Consider the following 15,474-nt stretch of genomic DNA (forward strand, 5'->3'; position numbering starts at 1 on the left):
GAGGCAAGTCCAGGCAGAGCAGGACGTGAGGAATCTGAGGCGAACCGAGACCTCCCTCGGGGCCAGAAGAAGCCAGTGACCCGGCTGAAAAATGAACCTCCCCCTCCACACCACTCCCTGAGTCAGGGAAGAACTAAAGAGCCATCCCCAGAGAAAAAAAAAACAATTGAGGCCTCCCTTCCCTCTCCAACAGTGGCTACCGAGGGAATGGAGTTTCCCTTACACAATTTAGCTCGTGTGCCGATGTTATTTAGCATTTCAATAGGGCAGTCGTTAAGGCCCGGGCTAGCCTAACAACGAAGTCTTAGCTTAGTAGCAAGAGACTGTTGGTATGGGAAAATTCACTAGGCAAAAAGAAAAAAAAAAAAAATTGCAAAAAGGTGTTTTTTCTGTGGAGATTTCTAATTACAAGATAGATTGCAGCAAAACAAATGCAACAGTCTTACAAAAACAGGGGAGTAGGTAGTTCTGGTAATTACTGTTTATTAAATTCTATTCCATAGATGGCCTTCCTGATGACTTTATTAATAGTTTAGAGAAGACTGAGGAAGACAAATATAAAGTAACCTTGAAATATCCCCACTATTTTCCTGTTATGAAGAGGTGCTGCATTTCAGAAACAAGGAGAAAAATGGAATCTGCCTTTAACTCGAGATGCAAAGAGGTATGTTGTGTATTGGTTGTTCTACAGTGCAATGACAGAATTGAAAAATGGAGCTAGACATTAGAATGTTATATTTGAGTTCTGCTATTATTAAATCAAAACTTATCAGTATGATCTCTAAAAGTTCCTTGCTTCAGTTTATTCTGATGTCCAGAGACCTTAGAAGTTGACAATCTGCCCCTGTGTGTGTACATATCTTAATCTTCAAGTGGTGCTGTTAATAGAAATAGGATTTTGATCTTTTATCAGATTTCCTTGTAGTGTTCTGCACATGTTTACTGACACTTTGCTCACAGAAAAGGATGTCTGATTGTGGCTTCTATAGTATTTTGGGATTTTTCAGAATGAGAGGAGTTCTTTAAGCACAGGTTTTAATTATAAAATACAGGTGATTAAATGTGAAATTAACACATTGCATATTGATGAGAATTTTAATTAGATGTAAAAAGCCCTCCTGTTTTTTATAAAAGATGTATTTAATGATCTGAAAAATATTTGGAAACCTGCCTTATAAAAAGAAGAAATAATTTCACAGTTAATTTATACTGATGAGACCACACAACTAGGTAGGTACAAAAATTGTAAAGAATAGAGAATATGTCATTCAGACAGTTGTACCAACCATTTATTAGAGAACAGTGACAGAGTTGAACTTTTGTGCTTGAAGTACTGGGAAATGTGATGAATACAAGATAAGATAAAATGGCACCAAGAACTGAACACTTTGCAAGTCAGCACACATAAGGGTACTTGATGTTAAACTGTGGAACAATCTTCGAATCTAGGGTTTGATTCCCCCCCCCCCCCGAGAAATCTCAGAACTAGAGGTTTACACAGTTATATTTTCAGCTTCTCAAGGATCCTCCAGCACATTTAGGTCAGGGCTTAGGGTTTTGTGTTTCCCATCTTTCTCTCTGCTATTGTCAGAATGGCAAAAGAGGGAAATTTGCAAACAAGTTTTGAATGTTGGCACAATACATTTACAAGCTGTCTTCATCGCTAACAAGCAATTAAGCCTGATGTCAGCATTTTCACTGTTACCTTTCACAGTTAAATGATTGATAAAGAAACTAAACTCTTCACAACTGTTAGTATCCTAAAAGGAAATGGTATCTATTTTGATTAATTAAAACATGTAAATTATAATAGGGAGCGTAATGACTGTGATCAACTAGAATACTAGCTATCTGCAATCAAGTGCTGTGAAAAAAAATTCCAATAATCTAGGTAAATTTAGGGGTTTTTATATTTATATCTTAAAGGGTTTCATTTAAAATATCTACTGTTTCATAGGATTTCAGATATTATTCAGATGTTTTGATAACATGTGTTTTCTGGTTTCACTTTACAAATTTCCCTACTTTCTTTTTTAGGAGAACACAAAAATTCTTCAGCAATTGCTTCCACTACGGGCAAAAGTAGCAGAGCTTCTTGGTTATAATACACATGCCAACTTTGTCCTGGAGGTAAACACTGCAAAGAGCACAGATAATGTAACAACCTTCTTAGGTTTGTTCTCATTTATAAGCAATACTTTTATATTTGATGTGGCAACATGATTACTCAGCCAAGATTATTTTAAATACATAACTGGGTCACAGTATCCATCATGTGTAGCTAGAAAAGGAACTCTCTGCTGCCTCCGTTCTGGCACATGTATTTTTTAGACTGTAGCTGTACAAATGCAGTTGCTCCAAATCAGGGAAGCACAAGGCGAAAATCTGAAAATCGCTGCTTTGTGACAGCCGATACAAACAAGTGGTTGTGTCTTTCTCTGCCCTAAAATGCAGTTATCCTAATTTAGAACCAAAGTAATATGTGCAGCCTAGCCAATTTATCAGTTCAAGAGGCTGCATCAGAGTTGCAGCTTTTCTTTCCCATTTTTTGCACAGTTTTTTGTGCATCTGTAGCCTTAGTGTCTTTTTCTGATTCAACTGCGTTATGTATAATGAAAGATTATAGTATGGGATGATGCAACTTCCATGATCTGAATTTAAAAATTAAATCTGGAATGATGGATTAAATCTGGAATTCAAAAGCCTTGTAATGGAATTTGATCTGATAACAGAGGTATCTTGAAAATTTTGAACTGAGCAGTTTATGAATTTATAGTCATGCTTTTGACATTAGTGGGCCCACTCTTTTGCATGGAATTAATCTCTATTTTCTGGAATTACGTAGTTCCACAGAGTAGCATGTGTTCCTTTATTAACGTGTCCTAACACCACTTAGGAGTGTATATTGATGTATCATACAAATAACCCCCCCAAATAATTTAGTACAAAAATAAGATATGTTTGTTGGTAGTGGGTTTTTTGTGTTTATGCATCAATAAAGAGGTTCAAATGCTCTTCTTCCTTCACCTGTAATTCTGTTGCATTTCTTCTGAAATGCTCCTTTAGATCAGATGCATATTTGGCCATACCAATTATCCATATATTTGACAACTCACAGGTAATTTTGCGTTATTAAATGTTTGAATTACCTGGTGTTTTTTAAGTGTGCGTAAAGTATTTTGGACTCTTTTTATATCCACTATATTATTGTAATACTGTGTTTTTTCATTTGTTTTGAAGCTGACACTCAAAATATAGCAGTTGCTTTACAAAGTAAAAGCATATGAGATCATATACTTTACATAAATATCATGCTTCGTGGTAATTCTCACAGAGGGAGAATGTTCAACAAATTAATTGTCACCTTTAATTTAGTTCTTTTGATATATCCTCAGCTACAAGCATGACAGTATATTTTGCTCTACTTTGTTCCTATCTGTTCATGTTTTAAATCAATGTTCATAAGCTGATCTTACAGCTAAGAAGAAGAGCATTCTCTCCTATGACACATTCTGAATTTAGCACAATACAAGCTTCAGTCATGAAATACAAGTATTTCAGTCATGTAAATGTAACGTAATTGTATATAGTGCCTTACAGACTACCTAGAAAGAGGAGTGGCAATTCCTCGATTTTACACTCTAGATATCAACAATGAACATTCATCTGAATTCTTAAGAAAGAAGAAAGGGTCTGATAGTCCAGAAATACTTATAAGAGAATAAGTACAGTAGGTACTTTATGGAAGTTTCAGTGAGGTTAAATATTTTATATTCAATGTGTGTGTTTCATAGTGCTGTGGCGCTTTCTTGTCCAAGACAAGTATATTGGAAAGTATTTGTACCATAGAGATTGATACCCAGTGACTTTGCTAGTCTGGAAGCAAGAACTCTTGAGTCTCTTGTTCTTTTATGAGGCTTTAGCTAGAAGTATTGAATTTTGTGATGCCCTTGCAGGAACTAATGGTAGTTGTAGTCTTTTGCTGCTGCTGCAGAAATATATTAAGAAAATTGAGATTACATGAGATAAAATCAAAGGATTCAAGCAAAAGTGTCTAGTGTTGCTTTCCATTTTGATATCTTTGAAAAAATCTAAATTCAACCGCCTTCACAGCTCTCCTAGGTCTACCCTAGTACTGTAGTACTACTGGAGTACTGTATCACAGCATGCCTGCAGTTAAGGCTCACTAGGACAAGAAAATGGACAATTGGTCAATGAATGGAAAACTCTAGCTTCCACTTCTGGAGCATGTGCTTAAAGTTTTGAGTGTATTTTATAGGAATACACATTATAGTAACGTAGAAGTTGACTCCAAGGCAATCTTTTTTTCAGATGATTTGAGTAAGAAGCTAAAGCCACTGGTTGAAGAAGAAAGAGAATTCATTCTAGATTTGAAGAAAAAGGAGTGTCAAGAAAGAAACTTTGATTATGATGGAAGAATCAATGCATGGGATCTTCATTATTATATGAACAAAACTGAAGAGCTGAAGTACTCTATAGATCAAGAAAAACTGAAGGAATACTTCCCAATTGAGGCTGTTACAGAAGGCTTACTGAATATTTACCAGGAGCTGCTGGGACTTGTATTTGAGCAAGTAGAAAGTGCTCATGTTTGGCATGACAGTGTTACTCTTTATGCAGTAAAGGATAAATCAACAGGAGAAATGTTAGGGCAGTTCTATTTGGATCTTTACCCCAGGTAATTATGATTTAGTGTTTTACTTATGTGTTTAAAATGGATTTTGTCTTAGTTCTTGCTTCTATTCAGTTTATGAAGCATTGCTACTTTGTAAATTTTTCTTTTGTAGTACTGCTATTAAGTCAGTTATCCATAATATCCATAATCTATGAATTTTCTCCTTTCTACCTTAATACTGTTTTAATTTTAATTTTTTATTGAACAATTATATTTCTGTCTGCGGAGTGTTCCTAGTTTCTCTTAGTTCCTTTTTACACTTTATATGTGTATTTTGTACTCTGTTGGTCTACATGTGTACTTTTAACCTGTTGGCCAGACTGGTAGAGAAAATATCAAGTAGATAGTAGCAAGAATAGATTCCTGTTGAGCAGACATTGAGATTTACATATTGATATCTACCTCTCCAGCTCTCTTTTTAGCTATCTACAGCATTATCTCTGTTTTGTCAGAGATTGTAAAACTAGACTGATTTGACAGAATTTATTCTGAACTACTCCTTTTTGACTGTCACTGGGTTTTTGTTTGCTTTGGTGTAGGTTTTCGTAAATTAGTATTTAGCAATTTATAAATTGACTGATATTCTTTTTTAATATAAGTTGATTTAAGGCTTTTCTGGCCTAAGAAAATTAGGTTAGTCAGTACAATAGTACATAAATTATTCTTTTCAGGATAATGTACCTATCTCCTTCACCTGTTTGCCTGCTTCCATCTTTATGTGTGTCATGTGAATTGCTGAAGCTATGTGTCAGTAAGACTTCTCTGACTTAACCTGAGTATTAACTGGGTAGTTTAGGGCAAAATTTTCAAAATAAGTTTTCTCTAAACTCTTGGATCACCGTAAAAAATGCAATGTACTGTATTCTTTTGTCTCCTGTAATAAAATAAAAAAATACTGCTTCAGAGAATACAGCCTAGTCCTTGCTGTTACAGTAGCAGTTTAAAACAGAATGGACATCTAAAGTATGTATACTTCCAGTATTATAGTAAAAATCAGATTCATGTAAATGCTTCTGAGAATCTTAAATTGTTGTGATCTAAGTACAAGATTACAGAGGGCACTTTTCCACTTCTGCTCTTAAGAGACTCACCCTGAGTCTCTAGAAGTCATGAAAAGATGTAATTTTTCTGTGTAAAGCTGTGTGTAAAGACACTGACTGATTGTCCCTGTTCTTGAACAGGCTTCGCCATTCTGGTGAGCAGGTTTGAAGATAGTATCTGGTTTATTTTCTTATACAGAGAGGGAAAGTATGGGCATGCAGCATGCTTTGGTCTACAGCCCGGCTGTCTCCTTTCTGATGGCAGCAGATTGATGTCTGTTGCTGCTCTGGTAACCAACTTCACAAAACCAGCATTGGATCGTCCATCATTACTGCGACATGATGAAGTAAAGACTTACTTCCATGAATTTGGTCACGTAATGCATCAGATATGTGCACAGGTTAGTGATGTTTTGGTTATTTTTTACAGTGTCAGGTTGGGTTTTTGTTTCAATTTTTATTTAAAACTGAAGCAATAAATACACCTCCTTATGAAAAACATTTTCATACAGACATATACTTTTGCATTTGCATCATGCAGGCATCTATTCAGTCGTCACGGGTAGATATATGAGGTGAGGAAGGTGCTCTGTCATGGTTTCTGTCAGAGGGCTTTTTATTACATCAAGTTGCACTTCTGGATATTAAAAGTAAAAAAAGGTCCTGTACCTATGAATGAAAATAATTTCTAAATCCAGATGACCTCCAGCGTTTTGGCATTTAGTACTCTTGAGTGCTGTCACTCTTGATATCAAAAGCATAAATGCCTGAGCCATTGTATTTTCTGCTCTGCTGTCTGATAGGATAGGATTCTCACAGTGACCAGACAGAACTGAAGTTAGTTTCAGATTTTGCATCAAGATGCCAATGAAGTTGTAATATTTCTGGTTTCATTTTTACTTATATCTAAAATTAATTCTGCCAGATGATAAATTTATTATTAGTCTAATGAAAATTTTATATTACAGAGAGAGATGTCAGTATTCACTCACCAAAAAATCCACATAGTTGTCTACAAATCCAGACTTTGTGTAGCACTTCATTCATCTTCTGTATAAACAAGTACCAAATAATAAAATCAAAGAAGTATGACCCACATTACATTCTTTACCATTATCCTATAGATTGAGACTTCAGAATAAAGAAATAGTCACACAAATCCATATATTAAATCTGGAGTTAATAAGAAACTAGACTTGCTTAGATACTTTTGAATCATGTTGAAAGGAAAAATATATCATCTTCACCCTATGTTAGGTGTTTCTCATACCACAAATTGAGCAATAAAACCTAGACTGTATAGAAGGTGTTTATAAATGAAACACATTCAGCATTGGTATGAAACTGTACAAAACTGACTGCAGCATAACCAATGAGAATGTGCCTGGTTGTTGTGGAGTCCAGCTGGGGCAGCTCAAGCCAACAATTCTACTCCATATGTATTTTAGTTGCTATGGAATTGCACACATGTCAGGGAGGCCTCCTTTCCAGTTGTCTCTCACACTGCTCTGGTGGTTTTTGTGTGCATAGCTACCATGCTTAGTGCTGCTGTGTTGTATGTGAATTGTTATTTGCATGTGTGCGGACTTGCTAATCCCACATAAGAACATCCTGTCTTTGGAGTTTGTGTGTACAAAACGCTGTCTTGTTTCATGTGATTATTTGTTTAAGCATGTTAAGACTTGACATTTAAATGCTGCGTATGGGAGGGAGTCTGTGAGCTGCTGGTAAAGATCTGATAGTCTGTGTAATACACTGGAAAAAGAGAGAGGTACTGCTGGAAAGTGAGACAGGGCAGGGAGGGGATTTGTTTATGCTGTTAGGAGAGCTCTTGAAGTGACTTGACCCAAATGTCTAGTGGCTTTTGTTAGTGTGATGCATGGATAATGTGTATGGTTAAATGAGGATATCTGTTTTGTTAGTATGTTGATGAGAAGGGAAAAAACCCCCATAAAATTGGTCTGGCAAGAGGAGGTAGACCTATTACAAGACAAGGGTGGAGTGATGGTGGGAAGTCTCTACAGATCTGCACAATGGTATGGGGCTCAACAAGGTCAAATGCTGGGTCCTGCACTTGGATCACAACAACCCCAGGCAGCACTCCAGGCTTTGGGAGGAGCAGCTGGAAAGCTGCTCAGGGGAAAAGGACCTGGGAGTGCTGTTTGACAGTGGCTGTTTGACATTTGTGTTGCTGTCATAACCTAAAAGATAAAAATCAGTAATGTTAAGAAAATGGAAGTACTGCTCCATACCAGTCAATAATGTAGTAAATAACCACTGAGAAATCTAGTTTGTTCTTGGTAATAGTCTTATGTCTTGATTTTTTCTTTTTCCTCCTTTCTTTAAATTTAATTTTTAAACTATTATTATTGGTCTATTCAAATGATTCCTTTTACTGCAATTAAAACTGAAATTTTGACATATGAAAATTTGTATTCTGCTAGAAATCATGGCTTCTATTGTCATTTAATTCAATGGCTTTTTCTTTTAGACTGAGTTTGCTAGGTTTAGTGGAACTAACGTGGAAACAGATTTTGTAGAGGTACCTTCACAAATGTTTGAAAACTGGGTGTGGCAGAAAGAGCCACTACAGCAAATGTCAAGACATTATAAAGATGAAACCCATGTTGGAGACACTCTCCTTGAGAAACTTGCTGCCTCTAGACTGGCTAATTCAGGTATCTCTCTGCCTTTTCTCCCCACAGTATATGTACAAAAATACATTATTTAAAAAACTGATAAACACAGAAAGCCCATTCAGTTTTTTCTGTGTGTACACTTATCATTGTCTTTCTAGGTTTATTTCTTTGGGTATCCCCATTAATAAAGGCTATGATGATAGTACCACTGTTTGCCTGGACAGTAGCAGCTCTGATTTTCCAGGCCACCCACAGTACTAAAATACTTTTCCTCTTCATGTGACTTTTTTACCTACCAGCATTGTTCATTTAAAACTGGGGAAGGGGGGGAGGTTTGGTGGTGTGTGTAATGGGGGAAGAGGGGGAGTCTGTTGTGGGGTTTTTGGTTTTTATTTTATTTGTAGTCCAGAGCAGGCACTGTGCATACAGTGAATACACTGTCAGATTTTCTGTATGTATTGTCTACATTTGATTTGCACATGACGCTTGACAGACGTGGAAGTTGTTTTCAGATTTAATGAACGTAGATAACATATCCCAGACAGAAGTGTTGTAGCCCTGCATTGTTCAAACAGCCTCTTAACTTCTAAATCCAGAACCTTAAGTCCATATTCTCTACTTTCCCAGGAGATATACTGCCTTCCCAAACTAAGGTTCTAATTTTCTTTTCCTGCCCCATCTTGTACTACCTTACATGTATCTCCAAACTGAGATTGTAATCTCATGTCATTGCCTATCATATCATTGTTATTCTATCACTCCCACCCCTTTGTTCCTCTAATCAGGGCTTCTCATTTATAGTACAATTTGTCATTAGACACTGCTGTTTATTTCATACTGCTTTCCTATCCTGAACAAGAAGTCTTTGTCCCTGTGGCTTGTACAGACTCTGTAGCTGCAAAGCATTTTGTCTGGATAAAGGTTCATATTTTGTAGCTTCTTAAAAAAAGCTTACAGCAGCTGCTGCAGCAGTTCTTGGTGTTCTTTGAAGTGTCTTAGGGTAGATATACTAACTACCAGCTGTTCCAGCTCTGAGTGAAATGGTATATGGGAAGCAATGGCAGCTGAAAACATTAAATATTAAGATTTGCTTTAAAAATATCTGCTTTGTTTTATTTTTGATCTGTGAGGAAAATAACATTTGAAAAGATGGAACTTATAGTGACAATTCCTTTATTAAAACTCTGCCTCTGTAACTGGAGCAATTCAGATGGGAACGATGCAACTCCAAGTTTGTTCCATGGTTAAAATTCTAATCATTTAATGTGCATGTTGAGATCTTTGAAGGAAAGATGCAAATGAAACTCCAGCTATTTTGATGCTGGTTAATTAAATGTTCTTACTCACTTAGGCCTTTTAACCCTCCGTCAGATTGTTTTGAGCAAAGTTGACCAGGCACTGCATACAAAGCTATCTGTTGACCCAGCGGATGAATATGCTAAATACTGTATGGAGATTCTAGGAATTCCTGCCACTCCAGGTATGTCAGTATGAAACTTTTATACAGCATGTCCAAATGGTTCAATTTAACATGCCATTCCTTCCCAGTAATGCTTGGCATACAAACCCCCTAGAGTTGTTTATGAAATAGTTTACCCCTTATGAAGCCGAAATAGTTATTTTGAAACTTAGGATTATCTTAATGATCTTTTCTAAAGGAAGATTAAGGTAAATATAAAAATTAACCTTTTTCAGGATATATTTTAATGTGACATGATGTGAATTCCACTTTAGATGTTCTGTCACATCTGTGTTGGAGGTACAAGTAGCCTAAAATGGGAAACTGAGTTTCCTTTGTAGTCACCGAGTTTGTCCAATACTTTGAGGCATACTCAGACCCTTTATGTTAAAAGTTTCAAAGTAGTTGATATAAATTCTTTATTAATTTATTCTTGAAGTACTGTATTTTATTAAAATAACTTAATATTAATCTACTTTTCAAGGAACAAACATGCCAGCTACTTTTGGACATCTGGCAAGTGGTTATGATGGTCAGTACTATGGATACCTGTGGAGTGAAGTGTTTTCCATGGATATCTTTTATAGCTGCTTTAAGCAAGAGGGAATAATGAATCCAAAGGTAAGTGATGAATACTTTTTAACAAACACTTCTGTTGCACTTTGTCTCTGAAACAACATTTATTGCCATCTTGATCCATAGGTATAACATCTCAAGTACTTCTGTACCTGTCAAACTCAGGTCAACAACAGAAGAGTGTATCAGTAACTTTAGAAAATAATCTTGACATTTTCAAGAGCACTTAGATTTTAATACAATTCTTACATCATTATGCATTTAATATTATAAAACTTAAGACATTGTGTTGCCTTGTCTAATGCCTTCCTCTGTAATTTTAGACTGAAAAAACATTTCTCCGTTGCAGGAACAGATGCATATTCATCTGCTGTGAAACCTGTATGATAGTAGTGTTCTGTTTCCATTTCCAGTACATTTTGTGTACCTCAACTGTGTGGTCCTTTTATGTAATTACTACATAGAAAATTGAATTCATTCAGAGCTTTCTCTGTCACAGCACAGCATAATGCACAAATTGTTTTATCTTTAGTTTTACTCCCAAGTCCATTTTGAAGTCCTAATCATTAAGAGGTTCTAGATTTACTGGGCCTTTTTTTTCTTGTGTAACTCTCCAATCTGTTCTGCCTTAAGCAGAAAGAAAGGATAGTTAGAGATGTGACTAGTAGTCCTGCTAATTCTGGCAAAGTTTGGTCTTGATCCTCTTGTGTTCTTGATTCAGCTGCCAGCTCTAGTTCTTCCTTTCAGTAGAGGTACACAAGAGAGAAATAAAGGAAAGAGTAGAAAAAGAGTATGATTGTCCTTTTCCTCTCCTGGAATTTGCCTTCTTTCCTCTCCTTCCTTATCATAGCAGCCAGAACTTCTAGAACTGTCCATCGCTCTAGAGGATGGTGACAGTAAACAAGATTAGATTTTGATCTGAACAAAGAGGGGATTCCAAAGAGCAGATGGGGTGAGGCCAGTAAAACCGAAAGGGGTTTTATGGAGAAAAGCAGCCAACTTAACAGTTTTAGAGAAGTGACAAAGAGTTTGGAGGTCAAGACTGATACTACAGGGATGGGGATTCATGACAGGTACATGTGAGAATAAGCAGACCTGTTTGTTCATTGGCAGTCTTGTCACTTGCAAATAAGAGCAGCAGAGAAGATGTATCAAGCTAAATGAGAGAATAAAATAACTTTTTATAAAATGTTGTTCATGTGGATCCTAAAAATAGCATTTCAGGAGAGGTCAGACTTGCTGGGTTTTATAACTGTTAGCATTTGGGAGAGATGGTTTAAGGGTACTGGTGCCAAAGTTGTGGGACTTCGTGTCAGTTTTCTGTTCTGACACAGACGGTGCCCCTCCAGTGTCATCACAGACCTTTTGTTCTGCTTTACTTTGCAGTCTCAACACTTTGAGTGATTGTATAGTCAAAACCCTAAGCCATAGTTCACCAGAATTGCTCTGTTACCTTTACTTCTCCTGGGGGATGCCTTTTATTCTGCTTTTTGTGAGAATTTTTCTTTTCTTTGCCTGTGTATGGGAGGCTTTGAGAATAAATTAAGTATGATAAGAATTAATATTTGCTGTGGTACAGCTGAAAGACAACTAGTACCTCTTTTAATGGGAAGCCTGCTATCCAGGCTAAGTTAGGAAGAAAACTGATTATTCATGTGTGTGTGTCACTCGCTTTCTACTGTATATGTGCACACAATTTGCCTTGATTGCTGATATAACTTGAGGTGTAACAGTGGAGATTTTTTCCCTCACTTTTCAATGCTATCTTCTCATATTAGTTCTTTTTCAACCCAAAGAAGCATTCTATCTAAGTGCAATAGTGTTCCACAAGGTGCAACAAACTGTTTTATAAACAAATACTAGATAACTGTTCGATTTTTGTAGTACTCATAGTTCATTATATCTAGAGTTAGACTAGTCTTCAGAATAGCAGGAAAAGAAGGTTGTTATGGTGTTATGACTAGGGCTTTTAGAAATTTGGCTTACCTCTTCCTGTTAGAATAAAACCTCTTTTCCTGTTTTCAACAACAGTTATACAATCTAGTCTCAGAGACTGGAACTGTAAAAATTCTTCAGCAAACACTTAACTAACTTAATTGGTTACCACACTCCTCAGTTCTTCCACATTATCTGAAATAACCTCTAGTCTCCCTAGAACTCCCTAAGGAGTGTTCTGGCTCTGAAGGGACAACAGCAAAGACTCAAGTCTACTCAAATAATACTTTTAATTGACAAGGAATAAAATCTTTGTTTGCTGCTGATGTTCAGGAAACTAACCCAAATAATGAAGTATAAGCAGTGCTTCAGTGAATTTTTTTTGTTTTTCAGTGAATTTTTTAGGGTTTTGCAGCAGTAATTCAGACAATTCTAAATGGCTAATGTAATGCAGACTGCAAATGGTAGTTCAATTAAGTCTTGGAAGTCCATCACTTAAAAAGACCTGTGCTTGTTTTTACAGTAATCAGGAAGCAATGTGGTCCTGTAATCCCATGGCTTTGAGTTGTGGGGGAAGTGTATGCATGTATGTATACTGACTAAAAGGAAAAAAGTGTCTTCTTCAGTATCAGAAGCATCTGGGACATCTGCATGCCAATAACATTTCCTTATCTATAGTCATGTCTCAGAAGCCAAAAATTCTCCAGATATAATATGTTCTTTAAAATACAACCTCTTATTAAGAAACTCCTCATTACTTCCTGTTGTCTCAGAAACTTCATTCATTTTTTTATAGGAATCCATTCCTTCTGAAGCAGTAATGTTTATTGCTGAAAGTAAAACCTGAGTTAAGTCCCATTACATGTTTGGATGTATTATATATACTACTGTGCATATAATATGTGTATATGTGCATGTCATTCTACAGTCCTACAGCTGTCTATCTCTGGAGTATCATCTCTGTTCTCCAAACAGAGATTAAAGAAAGAGAAATCATCGGTTAAGAGAGAAAAGATGTTATGGCTTTTTTCCTACCAGTTAGTCACAGGGATAATTCATCAGTGAAGATTTTGAGGAGATTGTATGTTTGTTATATGTCTTTCAGACAAGTTATGACTGTAGCTTCCAAACCAGTGTAAAACCACAAGAAAAATAATTTCTTCAAGAATTGGTTGAATTTCTGCTCTCTTGAGTTCTTCCAGCAGATCTAAATTATACTTGTGCTGTATCCTGATTTGTTATTAAGGAAATCTGGAAGGAGGAAAGTTGTTTTATCATGAGTGGATTTTTAAATATGCAAAAAATACAGAAAAAGAGGCAGTTGGCAAGATAAGAAGTATTAACATTCTGCTTTACCTTCAGGCTGGGATGAAATACAGAAACCTTATTTTGAAACCTGGAGGATCTTTGGATGGAATGGATATGCTGCAAAATTTCTTGGGGCGTAAACCAAACCAAAGAGCTTTCTTATTGAGTAAGGGATTATGTGTTCAGTAAAATGATGATTCTTTTGTAATGGCATATAAGTATGGAATGAGCTGGAAATGTCAGTGTATTTCACATCTTGACTATGTATCACTCTAGGCAAACTGGGTCAGTTTTTGATGATTTTTTAAATTGTAAAAATAAAAATATGATTTTTAAAAAAAATTTCATAGGACTACAAAATTCAACACATCAGGGAAAAAATTGAGATGTGTGAAGCTGAGGAATTTGGATGGTAATTCTTTTTAATTGTTATGAAATAATACTAATCAATATGGGGATTTGATGCCATGGTTCTCTTTTAATAGATGTACTTAAATTGTGTCTTGTGAGTGAATTTTAAATCTGGAGGGGATAAAAAGGACACTACCAGCAATAAAAGAAACATTCTTATTCTGTATTTTCTGTTGTGTTGACTGCTCACTTTGTCTCTGATGGAGAGGAAGCGTGTTGGTTTTTGTTATTGTTTGGGCTCAGTCTCGCTTCCTGACAAATTTCAAGACTGAGAACCTGCCCCAAAGAGCTTTACGCCAGAGATGTGTGATACTTTTAGACTTCATTCTGATGCATGTTAAATTCTTATATCATTTATATACTTACATAGTATAATTAAAAAAAGAAAAAAACCCAGCCAAAATCTATGACCTTAGCAGTTCTTCCATCACTTTTTTGTTTTTGTTGATGATCACAAGTCTGGTGTTTGGTTTCCAAATTATATCAACACTGGCATTGAAATGTTGTACTTGAGCAATTATAATGGTTTCAGATGGTTTGTGAATTATTTTGAGATACAAATAAAGAAGGAATGAAAGAAGATCTCCCTGGTGGGAATGATAAAAGTAAATTGAAAATTTTCCTATTCCTTCGCAGTGTGGCATGCAGAGGTGCTTCAAAAAAGTGCAATAGATTTAATGATTTCAGCTGTGGGACTGTGAAAGTAATTGAGGAATTATTTTGTAGTTCTTCTGCAAGATCAGGAAAAATGAGTTTTACCAGGCAACTGTCAGCACCCAAATAAAGCTGTAAATCCCAAGTGCACTTTTCTTGTCTTTAGATATCTTGTGTTACTTTGGTTTTAGTATTACAGCATGTATATGAACAAGCTTTAATTGTGTTTACTATCCAGTACATATTAGACATTTGAACCATAGCTGTCAACATGGTTGGTGTTTTTACTTTTTTGTTCAACAGTGAAATAAGAAAATGTGCCTAGTCAACTCAAAAGACTTCCTCTTTTTCTAGCAAAAGGAAACTGAAAGCACTGACTTTGGGTCAAATCTGTCAATTTGTTTTAGGGGGAAAAAGCCTGACAGTTGTGAATGTTCAGGTGAAACTTTGTTTCTTGATTTTCTTTTAAAGCATTTAAACTGGGGAGGAAAAAATGAGATTAATTAATTTCTGAAATGCAAAATGTGACAGGCCTTATTTTTTAACCACAGCAATTAGATGTGAGAAATCATAAATATTTGTGGCCAAAACACATTAACTCTGCAGTCTTAACAGCCCATATAATTAACTAATTTCTAGTTGTCATAGTCACTTATAGTTTTAGGCCGCAGTTCTTCTGTGTCATGAAAAGGCGATACATGAAAATCACACGTGTGAGAACACCTCGAAAGGTATTCAGCACAGCTATAAAGGAAA

At 35.9% G+C, this 15,474-nt stretch overlaps 1 protein-coding gene across 14 annotated transcripts in view; it reads left to right on the plus strand.

The window, feature by feature from the left end:
- The window catches only part of NLN (neurolysin), a 73,397-nt gene that overhangs the window by 21,670 nt on the left and 36,253 nt on the right, over window positions 1-15,474 (plus strand). For 6 of the 14 annotated variants that reach the window (XM_064641911.1, XM_064641906.1, XM_064641910.1 and 3 more), the window contains exons 6-12: window positions 504-664; window positions 2,038-2,173; window positions 4,333-4,699; window positions 5,936-6,137; window positions 8,228-8,414; window positions 9,727-9,855; window positions 10,319-10,455. In XM_064641911.1, coding sequence (XP_064497981.1) covers window positions 504-664; window positions 2,038-2,173; window positions 4,333-4,699; window positions 5,936-6,137; window positions 8,228-8,414; window positions 9,727-9,855; window positions 10,319-10,455 — 1,319 coding nt within the window. Of the gene's footprint in view, window positions 1-503; window positions 665-2,037; window positions 2,174-4,332; window positions 4,700-5,935; window positions 6,138-8,227; window positions 8,415-9,726; window positions 9,856-10,318; window positions 10,456-13,707; window positions 14,864-15,474 lie in introns of those variants that run through there. The other 8 variants (XR_010426705.1, XM_064641903.1, XM_064641907.1 and 5 more) reach the window with 3 other exon arrangements.

The sequence above is a fragment of the Pseudopipra pipra genome, chromosome Z (assembly GCF_036250125.1).
Source record: "Pseudopipra pipra isolate bDixPip1 chromosome Z, bDixPip1.hap1, whole genome shotgun sequence".
Lineage (NCBI taxonomy): Eukaryota > Metazoa > Chordata > Aves > Passeriformes > Pipridae > Pseudopipra > Pseudopipra pipra.